An 18,616-nucleotide genomic window follows, 5' to 3' on the forward strand; every position below is an offset into this window, starting at 1 on the left:
TGTGAGGAGAGACTGGTCCTTGGAGAAGGACATCATGCTTGGGAGGGTGGAGGGACAGCACAGGAGGGGAAGGCCCTCTATGAGGGGGATTGATTCAGTGATTGGGTTAATTGGGATGGGAGTGTCAGAGATAGTGCAGTTGGCACAGGACAGAACAGAGTTTAGGGCTGTTGTACATAGGGCCACTATGAGTCGTAAGCGACTCGATGGCACATAACAACAACAACAATCAAGAAAATGCAGAGAAGGAAAAGAAGGAAGGAATACCACTTATAATAGCCAGCGACAAATTGGGATATTTAGGGAAATAAGGAGGGAATACCACTTATAATAGCCAGTGACAAATTGAGATATTTAGGAATAAACCTAACTAAAGACACAAAAGATCTTTACAAAGAAAACTACTAAACACTTCTGAGAGGAAAAAAAAAAGACCTAAAATCTACATGTTTAACACAATAACAATACAGATACCAACTTCATTTAAAAAAAAAGCCAGAAAAGGCAATTGGCAAGTTTATTTGGAGAGGAAAGAGACTGCAAATAAGCAAAGCACTTCTGCAAAACAAAAATGAAGTGGAAGGCATAGCACTTTTTGATCGCAAAAACTACATACAGCTGTAATAATCCGAACAGCATGGCATTGGTACAATGATAGGCATAGGGACCAATGCAACAGATCCAAGAACCCAAATATTAACCCATGTATGGTCAGCTGATATTCAACAAGCAAACAAAACCTATCAAATGTGGAAACAACACCTCTTCAACAAATGGTGCTGGCAAAGCTAAATGACTACCTGAAGAAACCTGAAGCAGAATACACACCTCTGACCACACATAGAAATCAACTTAAGACGGATCTGAGATGGAGGAGAAAAGCCCCAAAACATAAGGATCCTAAGAGACAAGGTGGGACCAACCTTAGAAGGCCTAGCCTATGATATAAAGAGGCTCGCAAATACAGCAAGAAACACACAACCTGGAGAGGATAAAATTGATGAATGGTACCTTCTGACAATTAAATCTTTGTGTGCATCAAAACCTTTTTCCAGCAGGGTGAAAAGAAAACCCTTTTCCAATAGAGTGAAAAGAACACGTACTGACATTTAGTAATAACATTTCAGATAAGAGTCTCATAAGGAAAGTTCACAGAATACTACTAGGCCTCCATAAGAAAGAGATTGATAACCCAACTGACAGCACAAAATGGGCAAAAGACATGGAAAGACTTCCTAGAGGAAGACATTCAGATAACCAACAGATACATGAAGAAATGCTCCAAATCACTGGCAATAAGAGATGCAAATCAAAACCACAATGAGATACCATCTCACCCAGTAACAGTGGTAAAGTTTAACAGGACAGTAAGCAATAAATGTTGAAGAAGATGTGGATAGGTGGGAACTCTCATACACGGTTGGTAACATTGTGAAATGGTACAAATACTCTGGAATATAATTTGGTGCTTCCTTAAAAGGCTGAACACAGAAATTCCATATAATCCCACTATTTAAATGCTTGGAATATACCCTGTGGAAATTAGAACGGAGACACAAACAGAGATTTGTACACCAACATTTATACCAGTGTTATCCACAATCACAAGAACATTGAAATAGTCCAAATGTCCAACCACAACTGAACAGATTGAGATATGGTGGTACATTAACATGATGGAATACTATGCAACACTCAGGAGCAATGATTTTGAAAATTACTACATAACTTGGGAGATACTGGAGAGCATTATATTTATTGAGTGAAAGAATTCATTCATGCCCACAGTGCCACAGTGGAGAAACCCTGCATTAAAACCACAACAAGGACTGCAAAGCTAAACACACAGAGGCTTGGGTATGTAACATCATTTTCAGGAGAAGGGAATAATTTGTGTTTCAAACTCAACTCAACTCATTGCTGCTGATCTGGAACCAACTCACAGCTGACCCTTCAGTGGGTTTTTCCAAGGCTGGAAATCATGCAGGAAGAGATTGCCTCTCTTCCTCCCTCAGAGTAGCTGGTGGATCTGAACCATATGCCTCTGAACCATGTGCCTTGGCAGCACAACTCTCTATTCGCTAGGCTACCAATCACTTCTCTTGTGAGCAAACAAGAGCCAGTGCCTGGTGGTTTAAATGTTAGTCACAGTGACTATTCTATACCATCAACTGTGCATGATAGATGATGAAACAGAGCCTAGAAGGTAAAGTCCATGCTCAAGGTCTTTGAATTCCCTAAATCCCATCACAGCAATTAAGACTGGCTGTTCCACTTCCTTAATCCATCTATCTTGTACACAATCATCTTGAAGATGGAAGCACTCAGTTCATTTTATTAACAAGGATACAAAGGCTCCTCCTCCTCCTTTGCTTGCTAAATGTCTCACCCCATTATCTCACCGTGATTGATAACCCTTTGTCAATAGTTCAGTGATGATAACAAATCACAAGTGACTTCACACCAAAACCAATGAGTGGTCAACAATTGTCTTTCCTTGTTCCAGTAAGCATAAACTAGTAATTAACTTCTCATCTTTGCTGCTTTAATACCATCACTTCTAATTCACTAGCTTACTTTCTCAATGACTGATTATTAATCTCCTCCTGTATGCTAAGCAACATGAAAATGCTGAAAGTATACGAGGCAGCAGGCAAATGGAAAAGGACTGCAAATATTTCATTCATACATTGTTGTTGTTGTTGATTGCCTTCGAGTAGATCACGACTCATAGTGAACCTATGAGCAAAAAGGCCTGAAGCCCCTCTACAACTATTGACATTTATCAAAGTTCATAGAGTTTCTGGAGGCATGTTGTTCAGGAAGTGGATGCCATTCCTGCTTCCACACCTATTATAGTATGTTATTGTTGTGATGTGCTATTGAGTTGCCTATAATGCACAGTGACCCTATATACAACAGCTCTGAACCATTTCCTGTCCTGAGCCAGTCTCACTAATTCTGATACACCAACCCCATTGCACCAGTCACTGTATCAATCCATCGCACCCAGTCTCTTCCTCTCCTGCACTGTCCATCCACCATTCCAAGTATGATGTCCTTCTCCACCAATCTCTCCTGGCCATGTACCCAAAGTAAGTCAGGTAGAGTTTGAAAATCCTAGCCTCCAAGCAGACACTTGGTTTCTCCCTCTCCAAGACAGACGAGGTGAAACACTCACTGTTCAGTAGCATAATTCTTGTCTTCCATCTGAGGATCTGAGTCCAAGCCCTGGTCAATATACCTCATGCATGCCCACCAACAATCTGTCATTGGAAGCTTTGTGTTGCCATGATACTTAGAAAGTTTTAATGGAACTCCCAAACAAAAACAGAGAAGGCCGGGCAACCTGTTTCTTAATAAATAAGCCAAGGGAAGCCCTATGGATCCCAACAATCTAATTCTATTGTATATGGTGTTTCAACTCAATGGCAGTTAGCAATAATAGCTCAGAAGTTGGCTAACAGTCCAAAAAGCCATGTTTCTGTAAATAAAGTTTTGTTGAAGCACAATGGTACTCCTTCAATTACTATTATCTATGACTGTATTAGCAATGGCAGAACTGAAGAAGAGAGAAAGATGTGGCAATCTGCTTCTATAGATTACTGCCCTGGAAAAATCTATGGGGAAGTTCTATTAGTATGCATGGTTGCTATGAGGGCAAAGACAATGAGAAGAATTGTTTTGACAATGACAGAACTATGGGAGTTGCCACAGACACTCTATGACCCACAAAGCTTAAAATGCAAGATCAGTTGGCCTAGTGGAGAGAAAGTGATGCTACCAAGCCAAAGGTGAGTGACTTCTAATCTGCAGCCCTCAAGCCTGTTTTTCATTGTTTTTGTTCAAACATTCTTCTAGGTGGTATAGCCCTGGTGTGTCCACTTGATGTACAGAGGTAACTCGTGGTTGCTGTGAAGCTCAACACTATGACACTGATGTGTCAAATGCGTTAATGGTCACCCATGGTGGACAGTGTTTGGTGGAGCTCTGTGACTAAAACAAGCTTGGAAGCAGGAGTGGCATCCACTTCTGTAATAGCTTGCCTCTGGAAACCCTATGAACCTGGAGAAAGAATGAAATGCACACAAGTGTTGAGGACTCTCCTTCATAGGATTGCTATGAGTCGCCTACGATGCAACGACACATAACAACATCTTGTCTTTTATAAGAGAAGTGTCTTGACCTTCAATTGTTCCTTCAAGTTCCAAAAAGTTTGCATTAAAGAACTTCAAACAAGGAGCACTTACATCTACTTTGGCAACTGTCCTACCTTGGGCAGTGAGAGAATCTGAGCTGTCTCATGCGAATGCAAATCTAAATCTTAAAAAAAATAAAAACATTTTAACCCTTAGAAATACTTTCTGACATGTTAGAACCCATTCAAACAGATTTTCAGTGACGAAGTTCCAATTTTCATGGTTTTTGTTTTACTGCCAAAGGTGTGAGAACCCGAGAAATGAATGTTCCTTACTGTACTGGAAAATGAAGCAGGAAATAAAACAGAGATTAGACTTCACAGTGTCAGGAGTGAGAGTACCCAACAATGGTACAGTGTATAGAGCACTCCTCCGTGGCACATAGTACCCATCACTGCAGTACTGTGGCCACTGGCTTGATATTCTGATATTCTGCTTCTAGTCCTCACAGCCACCATCTGTCTGCCCGTTTGTCATATTGTCATATGGTGGTTTCTGTGTTGCTCTGATGCTGGCCATTAGGCTACCGTCATTTTAAATACTAGCTAGGTCAACAGTGGTGGCCAAGTTTCAACAGAGATGCTAGACTAAGGCAAACGAGGAAGAAAGGCCTGGTAATCTATGTCTCAAAATCAGCGAATGAAAGTTTTATGGATCACAAGAGAGTACTGTGTGAGATAATGCTGAAAGATAAGCCTCAGGGTAGAAGGCACTCAAAACATAGTGGAGCCAAGAGCGGAAATGAGTATGTCCGTAATTGTAAGGCTAGTACAGACAATGAATTCTTTGGCTGTATATGCAGGGTACAGGGTATGCACAGGGTCACAACGAGTCAAAGCCAATTCAAGGGCAATGAATACCAACATTTATCTAAGACATATAGCAAAAGGCCCTGTCCGCAGTTTCTGCCTGATTCTATTCTGACTTTCTATTGTACATAGGGTTGCTATAAGTCACAGGTGACTCGACAGCACTTACTGTTTGGCCATTGGATAGTCTACTCATCTGAGTACAAGGTCTAGGCATGAGTCAGGGATAGCAGGAATCCTGCTTGATAAGAAGTCAGTCCTGGTCTCAGCTGTTGTTGTTGGGCTGTCAAGAAAATTATTATGTATAGCAAGCCTATGTACAGCAGATTGAAACCTTGCCCTATCCTGTACCATTCTCACAATCTCTGCCATGCTTAAGCCTATTGGTGCACTCACCATATCAATCCATTTCATTGAGGCTCTTAGTCTCTTTCACTAACCCTCTACTTTCCGAGCACTGGCCACAATATAATGAGACTATTAACCTAAACAAACAACATGTAGTAGAACTAAACTCACAGACCTGTGAGGGACTCTAATGCCTTGTTGTATGTTCCCGAAGGGACAGTAAAGAGAAAGAAGTTGATTTGATTTATCATGACAGCTAAGTCTCCTCTGTGGCATTACATAATAGATACATTCATGTGATAAGGCCACAGGTGTCTACATATGTGTCCCTCCCCTATTAAAAAATCTAAATTATGGTGATTTGGAGTGCCAGAAATTCTTTTCATTAGGAGAATCATTACCAGCTCTGTTTACTGAAATAAAGAGGAAGTTCTCTCAGTGCAGCCTGCCCTTGTTTACAGATCAGTAGTTGCAAAAGCTGGACAATGAAAAAGGAAGATAAAAGAAGCATTGATGCATTTGAGCCATCGTGTTGGCAAAGAATATTGAATGTACTGTGGATTGTTAGAAGAACAAACAAATCAATCTTAGAAGAAACACAACCACAATGATAGTCCTTGGAAGCAAAGATGGGGAGATTTGGGCTTGCTTATATTGGAGGAAGCATGAGGAAACAGCAATTGGTAGACACATTTGATAAAGAAATGGGTTAGTAAAAATGAAGAAAACTCTGTGAGATGGACTGACAAAGAGAAACATCAATGATTTCAAACATATCAGCTATCATGAAGATGGCACCGGACTGGGCAACATTTCACTCTATTCACCGAGTTAGGGTCATGAGCTAGAGCCTAATAAAAACAATTACTTGATAGGGAGGCTAGAAAAGGACAAGCTCTAAACTTAAGCATGAAGAAAATAGGACATCGGAAGAACAGTCAAATGACTGTAGACAACAATGAAAGATTAAAGACCCAATACCCACTGTGGTAGTGTCAATTCTGACTTATGATAAGTCTATAGGACAGATTAAAAATGCCTTGTAAGGTTCCCAGTAAATCTTACAGAAACAGACTGCGTTATCCTTCTCCTACAGAAGGGCAGGTGGGTTTCAATGGCAAACATTTTGATTGACAGTTTAACGTTTTAAACACAGTACCATTAGAGCTCCTGTGATGAAAGGCATTAGTGTTTTTTTTTTTTTAAAAAGGAATTCAACTTTTTTAACCAATTGAAGAAAGAAGTTAGTATGAAAATTACAGTTCATTTTCAGAAAATTAATTCCTCCCTCACCTTTGGTCTCTAATTTGACATAGGGTCTTAGAATATATGAAAATACAATTTTTGACACAATGACTGCTCTATCCACATGCCTTGCAATACAAGTGGTTCTCTTCCAAGAAGCAGTGGTGAAGGCAAAGTCAGAGCCCACCTCGTAATAAGCTATATCTCTTTCCTCATTGTGCAGCCTCCCCTCATTTTACAGTGGAAGAAGGACAGGAGAATTCAGTCCAATGTCTCAGCAATCTTGGGTCAAATAGCTTAAATATCTATGAGTCTTGTTTGAGAACATACTTCTGTGTCTACCTCAATTCAGCACATGAATTTAGATGATAGCATCTATGGTAGGATGTCTATGAACGTCTCTGTGAACTGCAAGGAGCTGAGTAGTATGAGATGATAGGGCTTACTGATTGCCCTCTTGAGAGCAAAGACTAGAAGAAAGGTGGATAAATGCAGTGGATTCCTGGAAAGGATAGCACTGGCTTCCCTTTAACACATGGGTTCTCCAAAAATCAGCAAAAACGCTATGATGATGGGGTTGGGATTTTTACCATTGCCTTTGTATACTAGAGATGCTAGGTTAAGTTTATGCTTTAGTTGCTGTTGTTGGTAGGTGCCATTGAGTTGACTCTGACTCACAGTGATCCCACATACAACAAAACCATTTCATTGAAGGTTTTCTTCACTTTCACTGATCTTTCATGTTCCCAAGAAAGATGTCTTTTTCTAAGAATTAGCCACACCTGACAACACACCCAAAGTACGCAAGATAAAGTCTCACAGTCTTTGCTTCTAAGGAGGACCCTAACTGCATTCTTCCAAGCAGATATGTTTGTTCTTTTAGCAGATCATGCTATATTCAATATTTATACTTTTTTAATATTAAAGGCCTCAATTCTTCAGTTCTCCCTATGCTTTAAAGGTTAGTTTAATAATTATTTTAGGATGACGATAAACATTAGGAATAGAATTAAACTTGAAATGGGGAGATGTGGCATAAATCTCACTCATGTTCCAAGTTTTGTGTATTACATGAAAGCAAATGCACATAGGTTTTTGATAATGTTGAAGGCAATAGAGAGTTGAGGTGCCCCACAGTATCCATGTGTTCTAATAGGTTTCTACTATTTTTTTCCCAAAGATAATTGTGGAATACATGACCACGGAATCCTGATTTTTCTCCATAGGATTCCATTAAGACTTAAACATGGCTTTCTCCTCAGCAGAGTGGCCTAGTATCAGGTTTTCAACCAAGTAATCAGAAATGGCTTGACTCCGGAAACTCTTTGAACAGTGCTCAGGTCTTTCATTCACAGGGTCGCAATGAGTCATCTAAGACACAACGGCACCTAACAACAACAACAATCAGAATATGGCCATCAGTTACAGGGTGACAGTCCCCACAAACTTGGCAGCCAACTTTGCCTTCCTAAAACCTAGAGATGTGTTGGTTATTCCCATTTTTTCTCATTTTACTTAGTAACCTTTGTATGAATAGACAAAGCAATGCACTTGACAAGCACATTAATTAAGATAATCACTATGCATACACTCATAGGTCAGTTCTCCCCAAGTATTCATTTATCACACTCTATGGCCCCACAGTGGCACTGCCCATCGTATCAAATTTCTAAATTCCATGCCAGTCTGTGATCAACACAGAGAGAGTACAGATTTTTCCAGTAGTAAGAATGGGGGAAGGGGAGCATAAATTCCACTGCATTCTAAGTTGCACGTTCTGAATTAAAGCAAATACTTTATGCTCTGTGATTTAAGAAAAGTTCAAGTTAATCAAGGAAAATGAATTAATTCATCTTTTGCAGCTGTCAAGAAGCCCCAGCCTTGGCCAGGAAATGAATACAAGGGGTGAGCTTATTTTAAAGGACTCAGAGACCTGATCAAACTGAAATCCACATTTTGGCTTGTTCTTTTTTGTAGGAAGGAGTGTAAGGAAACAAAGCTACGGTTCAATATTTAAACCTTAGATCAGTCTCATCTTCTTTCTCCTTTAGAAATAAACTTTCTTTGGAGAGATAGTCCTGGCTAGCCATTTTCTCTATGACATCTAATATAAAAAAATGTATACTAGTTAATAATCTATTGGGGTCAGTTTTAACCATTAGTTGTTAAATAAATGTATTTTTCTGCAAGCTTTAATTGAACAAGGCCACTGGCATGCAAGTCTATGAAGGCCTGTAGAATTGTGACTTCCTTGTCTACTTCCCTATTATACTTGATTTGATGCTGTTGTTATTAGGTGCTGTCAAGTCAATTTCAACTCATAGTGTCTCCATATGACAGAAGAGAACTCTCCCATAAGGTTTTTAAGGCAGTGATCTTTGCAAAACAGACTGCCAGGATTTTCTCCCATGGAGCTGCTGAGTGGGTGCAAAATGCTGACCATTTGGTTGGCAGCCCAACTGGACCACCAGGGCTCCTTGACATCTGGGTAGACTTTGATTAAAAACACAATTGTTTTCGAGTCAGTGATTTAGGCTTCCAAAGGAAACATCTGATAGCTCCTGAAGACATTTTTGGTCATCACAACTAAGGGAGTGAGGGTTAATATCATCCAATGAGTAAAGGTCAGAGATATTATTAAACATTGAGGGAGCTTTGGTGGCTTGGTGGTCAAGAATTGTGCTGCCAAACACAGAGGTATGTAGTTTGAATCTACCAGCTGATCCTAGGGAGACAGATGGGCAATCTCTTCCCATGCAATCCATTGCCTCTGAAAACCTGTTGAAGAGTCAGCCACGGGTCCGTTCCAACTCAATGGCACAAAACAGCAATAGCAACTTTGAACAGTCCAGCCTTACAAATGTCAGCACAGTTGAAGTAGAAAACTCTAACGTAAAGGTATCTGTTCTAAGTGGTCAGCAGACCCTTTGTTGAGCATCACAGGCAACATGAGGCTATTGAGACCTTAGAGAGAGATCCTAGGGAAAGGGAGGCCATGGGTTGAAAAGGGATTGAGAGGACCACAAGATTCCAGCCCTGCCAGCTGGTCATCCTTCTAAGAAAGAGAATACAGTCTGCAAAAGTCCAAGAAATAGGAAACAAGTCCACAGTTAAAACAGTTCCTTTAACTGCTAAGAAGCAACCTCTTGACTGTTAAGCTTGCAAGGCTCAACCCTCTCCTTGTCAGCTGATCTCACACATAAGCGAGAGGCACTTCCGCTTCTCTAATTTCCAATCAGGAGCTTTCGCCATTAGGACCTAGAAATCTGGACCACCAGTCTAGAGAAATAGGAATTAGAAATGGAGCGTACATCTCCTTCAACCTTCTGCATAGAACAGATCAAATGGTGTTTCTGATTTAGGAGACAAGATAGAGAAGCAGGTGTGGCTTCCAACAGAGAGATCTGAGTTTGAATTCAGTCACCAGCTGAATGACTCAGGACATCAAAGTGGAGTACAAGTAGGAACTCTGGAGGCTGACCAGTCATTTGAAGCCTAACTCGGCCATTGAAAGGCTGGATGCCTTTTAGCAAGGACACGCTCATCTATGTGTCTCAATTTTTTCATATGTGAAGTGAGTACAATAGGAATACCTCTCTCATAAATCATTATGAAAACTGAAGCATTAATTAAATGCATTAATAGAGAAAAGCACTTACAATAGCATCTGATCCAGAGTAAACACTCTACCGTCATCATCACCATCATTACTCTGTGTCTTTGGAAGCTAGTGATTTAACCTCTTTAAATTACAATTTTCTCTGTTGAAAAATGTGGATAATAGTGACTTCCTTATTGGGCTCTGTATTCAACCATGTCTGTTAGGCCTCTATCAGTACGTTAGTTTAAACATTTTAAGTTGAAACGTGGCCAATGTTAATCATCATCACCATCACCATTACCATTATTTATATAATTTTTCAAAGAAAATTTTTTATACTGATTTACTTACAAAGTTCATGTATGTTGTTTTCCACACCAGATCTTGCCCATTTCCTTTACCTACCCCTCCCTCCACCCATCAAATTGTGCGACCAGAGCAGATTATCTGAGAGGCTGGGCTTTATGAGGAGACGCATGGTGTTAGGATTGGTGGAAGATCTATCAAAAATCTGTGTTATGCAGATGACGCAACCGTGCTTGCTGAAACTGAGGAGGACCTCATGCACTTACTACAGAGGGTCAAGGACTGCAGCCTTCAGTATGGACTGAGGCTCAATGTCAAGAAGACAAAGATTCTCACCACTGGACCAATCGGCAGCATCAGGATGGATGGCGAAGAGATTGAGATTGTTCACAACTTCAGTTTGCTCGGCTCCACAGTCAACACTCTTGGCACCAGCAGCCAGGAAATAAAAAAACATATTGCGATGGGAAAGTCTGCTGTTAGGGACCTCTCTAAAGTACTCAAGAGCAACGGTGTCTCTCTGGAGACTAAGGTGCGCCTGATACAAGCCATGGTCTTTGCAATCACTTGTCAGAGAGCTGGACAATGACTAGGGAGGACAGAAGGAGAATTGATGCCTTTGAGCTATGGTGGTGGAGAAGAGTATTGAATGTACCATGGACTGCCAAGAAAACAAGCAGATTCATCCTAGAGAGGGTTAAACCAGGCTACTCCTTGGAGGCAAAGATTCTGGGGCTTCGTCTGACATACTTTGGACATGTTGTAAGGAGAGACAGGTCTTTGGAGAGGGACATCATGCTGGGTAGAGTAGAGGGGCAGCGCAGGAGGGGAAGACCCCCTATGAAGTGGATTGATCCAGTGACTGGAGTAATCAGGATGGGTGTGTCAGAGGCAGTGCGATTGGCACAGCATAGAGCAGGGTTTAGGGCTACATAGGGTCGCTATGAGTCGCAAACGACTAGAGGGCACATAACAACACACCAACAACAACAATGATTACCTGCCTCTTCACCCCTCTGCTCACACCCTGTCCCCCTTGGATCCTCATACATATTTCACTTTTTATCTTTCTATTATTTATATAAACTTTTGTTTTACAAAGACACTGAATAATTTCTTAGATTGTTGTTCATTGTTAGGTGCCATTGAGTTGAGTACCACCCACAGTGACTCAATGAACAACAGATCTGAACCCTGCCCTATCCTTTGCCGCCCTCCTCTTCTCTGACACACTCAAGCCCTTTGCCACAGTCCCTGAGTCAATCCATCTGGATGAGGGTCTTCCTCCCTTGCACTGACTCTCCACCTTTCCAAACATGATAAACCCTTCTCTTCTTTATTCCTGCATTAATCTGCCCACCATCATTTGAAAAACAATGTATATAAACCTTGTAAGTAAACCAGTATAATTTTTTTTAAAAAAAAGGAGAAAATTAGATAGATCAGGACGGTCTCACAACACCTCAGTGTCTTAAGTCGTTCCCAGTGGGTGAGTTCTGAGAACCACTGTGAAGTGTCGAAAGGTGAATGCAAAGCAATCGTTCTGGATCCACCTCCTTTAAAGGACCTTTTCCTCCTAATGATTCTCCTTATCTCGGACACTCCATGAAGTTGAGACAATATTGGAAATGGAAGATATTTGCCTCTCCACAAGAGCACTGGAATGCCTACGAGGAAGGAAGCAGGTAAGGAAACGGGACTGGGTAGCTACCTCCTCCCCAACTCTCTCTATCCACTCAGCCTGACTGCCCTCCAAGAACAGAAGTACAAAGGCCTTGGGGGCTGCTTTGCCTGTGGAACCTGCCTTTCACAAGTTCCATCCAAGAGCTCATGTTAGAGTCTCAACTGATCAGAGAATGAAGGGGCCAGGGGCTTTGGAGAATCTGACCCAGAGGTCTGGCACTGCTAAGGCAACAAAGGCACCAGAACTCATTTAGGACCCAAGATTTCCCACCACACAGATGCCAACTGCTCAAACAGTTGAACTTGCCAAACTCATTAAAGCTACTTTCAGCTTTTTTCATATTTCTAAGGGCTGAGAATTCCAAGGGGAATGCAAAAATGCCCACGGAGCACAACCTGGGCTCTACCACTTTGATCTAAGTTTGCATCAAACAAGCAAGAATATTCTGGTTGAGTTAGACCGCATGATGGGGGAAAACCATTCTTTTCTGTGGCCTTTTTTCAGCTTCTTTGTAGTCAAGCTGTCCAGGCGGGGGGGGGGGCGGTGCGGGGGGGTATGATGGGGGAGGAGCTGAAGATGGTGACACGGGACAAGGGGACTCTTGGATTCAATCAGTTGTCAGGTATGATATGTTATCAAGGCCCACAGCACCTGGCATTTCCATTGGTTTCTTTCCCTAAACAATTCCATCTGAACCCATTTTTGCCTACATTTCCCATCATATTAAAATATGATGATGACTATTATTTTGATTCATTTTAATGAACGTTTACAGAGACTTAGGGTTTCCGTTTATTCATTGTTGCACTTTTCTCTCTGCCCACCCCCATCCCAAATTCACTCTTCTTGAGAAGTAGAAGAAAAACTCTTTTATTGATATGCAATCCCTTCCCCAAGTCCACTCCACTGTGCAGCCTTCATTCTGCACTTCTGTCATGACAATAATACCTAATCATATATCCCCTTTAAACAGTTCTCTCCCTCATATATTTCAATGCAGGATACATCATTCATCCCCTCCTTCTCTGTCTTCCCTCAACCCTGATGTCAGTCCCATTTTACAACAGTGGCCTTATGCAACATTTGTCCTCTTGTGACTGAGATATTTCACTCAGCATAATGTCTTCTAGGGTCACCCATTTTGAATAATATTGCATGATTTCCTTGTTTTTCAATGCTACATAGTATTTCATTGTGTGAATATACCAGAGCTTCTCCATCCATTTGTTTGTTGATGGGTACTTGGGTTGTTTCCAGCTCTTTGCTAATGAGAACATATGATGATAGTAAGCCTACATGTCAGTCAGCCTAATATACAGCCCAAATTGAAAAGACAGATTTTCATTTACAAGATCTCTTAAAATTCCATGTCCTTGTCTTAGAAGACAGAAATAGTTCTATATTTTTATGAAATAATAGAGGCTATGGAAGGTTAAAAGCCAAGGAGTATGGTCACACAAACCATTCTTCTAAAGGGACTGGAAAGAACTGAAGAATTCATTTCTAATTCCTTTTTCTTTAAAGATACATAACCCAGAAATGAAATATCTACATATATATCTGTATCAATGAATATGCCCAAAACGCTAAACTTAACCTTCTGGGTCCCATATGACTTGCATGTTGACCAGGCAGAGTTCCAATGAGCTCTTCCCACCTGCCAAGCCCATCTGCTACAAGCTCCCTGGCAGCCAAGAAGTCACAAATTATAACCTACGGGATTTCTAAAAGGTGCCAGCAGTCTTGGGGAGCCAGGGGGGAGGTAATACCTGGAAACAGTGTACCTGGCCAAGCACTAGAAGGATACGTGACTAGGTTCCTGTTATATAAAAAAAAAAAAAATCAGACCAGCTTAGGGTTTTGGTTAACATGGAAGGAATTTGGAAAAGCTCTCAGTAAATCATGAAATACTGGCAGGATAAAATGAACCAGAACCAGACACTTTACTTATGGGGCCCTCTGTAGGCCCATTCCAAAGACAATGGAGAGATAGTAAATGATAGCCAATCAATAACTAATTTCAACCACACTGTACTGATCTGTAAGTAATCTCTCTGTGACCACGTGTGGTGGTTTTGGGGAAGAATTTTGAAATGTCATCTCCTTTCAGTCTACCAGATTAAGGAAAGGTGCAAGAGTAACTTTCAGCCCATTGAGTAGGTCGATAAACCAAGACCCGTTACTTGATTATCTGGGCAATTCTGTAGGTCAAGCCAGAAGGCACTGGAGAGTCAGACACATTGCCTTCTACCCTCTTGGTCATTTGAAAATGCTCTTTCTGAAAAAGGGGGGTGGGGTGGGGAAAGGCTACTGAGAGACATGGGAGCTGGGCAATACTAATTTGGATGGGGATGTCAAAAGACAGAACTTATTTTGCAAAGCAACAGTGTCCAGCGTCTCCACAGACTGAACGTGCATTCAATTCACTGCAAAGGTAATTTCTACTTCACAAAAAATCATCCAGTGTTATAGTAATGGTGCATATGAGCATTTAGATCTTAAGTAACAGCCTATTTTAACATCTGGGAAAAGGAGGGGGGTAAAACCCACTCACAGATAAGAAAATCTTAGCATCTGTTTATGAAAATGTACAAAGGTATTAGAAAATGACCCTTTCCCCATCATCCTTGCAACAAATACAGCGAGTGTGTAAAAACCAACGATGCTCTCAGCACGGCCACTTGTATAATTACATAAATACAATCACTTCCTTAAAAAACAACAAAGACAACACACTAATGGCAGTAGGTATACTACCCACAGGGCATAAGTATTTTATGTTATATACGGTTAACACCTATTTGAATTGGGGACAATGGAGCGTAATTGTTTTATTTAATGTAGAGCAAAACAATTAATTGAATCTAATATTAGTCACTCATCAGACAAAACATTTTTGGAGAAACAAACTGCTATATTTTCCCCTCAAAGAACGGCAGGCATTTGAAACACATTCTCCCAGAGATGTTACACCGAGGAAAACAGCTTAGAGATGTTACTTTAAACAAATGGGTTCTCTGGCTACCAACACCACCCGGAATTGGGACAAATGGGCCTCTCTTCTCTCCAAGCCTCCTTCTGTCTACCTGTCAAAGGCGGTATTGACCCCACCAGACCCAGAGGCTGCCTCAGGAGTCGTGAAATGCGCCACCCTTCGTGAATGCCCTCGGTGCTGTGTGCCAGCATCCTCATTACGGATTATCCAACTCACTCGCAGCAGAGAGAGAGGAGATGGGCTGGCTGCCAAGGGTTCTTTCAACACAGATTCCGAAAGAAGATCTTGCAAAGTGCCGAAAGCCCAGATTTTTCAGCAGTACACTTTCTAGACTCCGTTCCATAGCAACTGTGCCTGCTCGCCGAAGGTACCAACCAAGTTAATATTTTGTTTTAATGACACACTGCATTAACCCTCCGCAGAAATCCCCCCAAAACAAAACACCCAAGTTTTTGTCATCAGACTGCAGCCTGCTTACAGCCAGAGAGCAGAGGTGGAATAAAACCATCTAATGGTGAACTGAGAAGCTTACTTAATTCATTTCAAATGACGGCAGGATTTTGTGTTTTTCTTTTTCCCCTTAAACAGAGAATTTTGAACCTGAAATCAAATTCCTCTTTTGGCAGGAAGAGTCAAAGGTGACGCTTCCTCATAATCGTTTGTGCTAATATTATTAAAGGGACATTAACATGCACTTAATATGTGCATAATGCCCTTTAGTTAAAATATGACTTAGTTGCATTTGGAAGGATAACCCATTGCATTCAAAACCCTGATGTGAAAGTGATAGCTCAATCACACTGATGCCTCGTTGGGGGTGGGCCCAGATGAAGAATTGCGTTGACAGAGCAAAAATGAACACCATAGATTCACTTGGAAAAAAAGGGGGCTCACTAGGGCTGAGTCTGTGCAGGCTTCCCTGAAGGTGTATCACAAAGAAGCATGAGGAAACCTACCAGCCACACTTTCAAATGAACTCAGAAAGTACCCAATGCTTTGCTTTTAACAAAATGAAAGCTGTATCAGGTGAAGCTAGATCACTTTTACTGAGTTTTTATTTGAACAGCATGCTGCCAGAAGCCATGAGAGAGGGGAAAAAACCCAAAAACAAATTTTAAAAACAAGCACCCTAAAATTAAGCCCACAGAGGGTTACATGATGCAGAATATGTGATCCAAACCAAAACGGATTGATATGGGGGCTTGTTTTCTTGTCAACCATCACAGCACCTCAAATTTGCATCAATTAGGAGGGATGCCTTAGCCAACAAAGTTGAGTTCAAAGACTTTGCACTTAGTTTTCTGATTGCAAAATCATTAAATGTCCCGAGAAACGGTTTTGAACATCCCCAAACATACAAAAGAAGAAAAATCAAGATCAAGCATCCTTCTATCATCCTTAGACAGCTACTGACATGGCAGGTAGGCTTCTAAGAGTGACAGAGTAGCTGGGTCTGGACAGGATTCAGGCACAGCCCAAGGACACCCCCATTTCCATAGCATTGTGCATGTTTGTCAGGGAAAAGAAGAAAAAGGAAACAGCCCCCTGTTGCTCCATTGCAACCATCTACCCATCCTCGAGCACATCAATCTCCAGGCTGAGTGCGCACATCATTGCTGCTCTGCCCCCCTTAGCGTGCTCAGGCAGCAGCCTGCCCCAGGACTCAGAGAAAATCCACTTAACTTCCTTGACTAGGGGAAGGGGCAGCCTGGTGGGAAATACATCAACATTATTCCATTCCCATTCTCTTGTGGCTGTTGATTCTTTAGAAAAATGCCAGTTCTGACCTATTTCTTTCATGTCAGAAGAATTCCTGTCTACAACAGGTAAAGTATCACTTTGCTGTCTACCTGTCCCCCACTGTTCCCCTCCTTCACCAAGTGCCCAGGACAGTGCTTCATACACACTGACAGAGCAAGGCATAAATGACAAGATAACCAGATGCCAACCAGGAAAACTGGGCAGCAAACAACAGGCTCACAGCACCTTCCCAACATTACGTCATGGCTGCCTCCGTACCAACCGACTTCATTGATTCCCAAGACTTTTTGACAGAGTCCTGAAGTATCAAGTTCAAGTAGAATGCATGAAACCAGTATGAAACCAGGGACCTTTAGGTTTAATATCTCAGCTCAGTCAGCCACACCTTCCCCAGGAAGGAAAAGAGCATAAACAGACTCTGAGAGAGAGCACACAGTAAAAAGAAAACCGAGTCTCTCTCTCAACACTTCCAAGAGGCTCCTGAAACAGCATCAAAACCAAAAAAGAATTCTGAGCCACTGAAATCTCATACTTGATCAAATGACATATTTAAACAAGTGCCCTCCCCAGGGAAGTGGATGTTCTTTGCTGCTGTGTTCTGGATTTTAGTAATTTACAATTCCAATGATATTAACAACCAGTGATGTGCAGGTTTCTTAATGGGCAACTTGGGGTGGGGGAAGGTCTGCAAAGTCAACTCTCCCTCTGACTTTTCAAGTCACAGGAACCATACAGAGCATTTAAAGATGTCACCTTCACCTTTAACCCCTGCTGGGGGGGGGGGGTCAGCGGCTTCCATCACTGTCATTGTCAACACAAACCAACTATCTGTCTTTTCCTCTCTCTCTGAACTACACAGTCCCTTCATAAGAGGGCTTCCCATAGCCCACACTGGGAGCCTTCATGCCACCAGAAGCCCACTGCTCAGCTTTTGAGGGCTAAGATTCTCTTCTCTCTCCAGAAAGCACACTCAATGTTTATATTTGCTGGAAATTTCAACTCCTCGCTGAGCAGAGCATCTACTGTTGCACTGATAGATTCCCCCGCCCTCACAATCATCGCAAAAGGGGGAGAAAATAAAGTCCAGATGCAATTGAGACAAGGGATTTGGCTTCCATAGAGAAAAGTGCAAAACAGCCCAATTCGTTACTCCAAAGCCAGCAGCAGAGCGTGAGGCTCTAGGGAAGAATTGTCCAAAGCAAGGTGATCAAGGACCTGGAGGGAGCTGTGCCTGTTCACCCCTCCAGGGGGTGGGGACCAAGGCTCAGCCATGAAAAGTTTGCCCACTGAGCTGAGGGCTGTATGCCACCGAACGGGCACTTTCTGGAGCCCTGGCTGAGCCTCTCCAGTGCCGCCAGCCCGGGGCTGGTGTGTGGCCATGTGGACCCGTGCACACTCCTCTGAGGTTGGCTTTAATGACAGCCGCCTGCAACTCCCAGCGGAGGAGCAGCAGTGGCCACTGCCTGGCTGGGCGGAAGAGGTTACCAGCCACAATGCAAAGCTATTCCGCTGGGGCGTGGGGGTGGGGGGCCAGGGCCCTGGCCATCTCCGGGCCGGGTCCTTCTCGCACGCCTTGGCCCCTCCGGACGCCCGGAGCTCCCTACCTTGCGCGCCGAGCTGGTGGTTCTCCATGTTCGCCGCCGCCGAGTCCGCCGCTGCCGAGGCGCT

The 18,616-nt window shown here is 42.2% G+C and overlaps 1 protein-coding gene across 1 annotated transcript in view; it reads right to left on the bottom strand.

Moving 5' to 3' along the window:
- Window positions 1-18,616, bottom strand: part of KAZN (kazrin, periplakin interacting protein) — a 642,875-nt gene that overhangs the window by 624,021 nt on the left and 238 nt on the right. The window contains exon 2 of the mRNA XM_006883632.1: window positions 18,553-18,616. This exon is cut by the window's right edge and continues 25 nt beyond it. Coding sequence (XP_006883694.1) covers window positions 18,553-18,616 — 64 coding nt within the window. The remainder of the gene's footprint in view (window positions 1-18,552) is intronic.

Source organism: Elephantulus edwardii, unplaced genomic scaffold, assembly GCF_000299155.1.
Source record: "Elephantulus edwardii isolate Elephantulus edwardi_28Jun2011 unplaced genomic scaffold, EleEdw1.0 scaffold00028, whole genome shotgun sequence".
Taxonomy (NCBI): domain Eukaryota; kingdom Metazoa; phylum Chordata; class Mammalia; order Macroscelidea; family Macroscelididae; genus Elephantulus; species Elephantulus edwardii.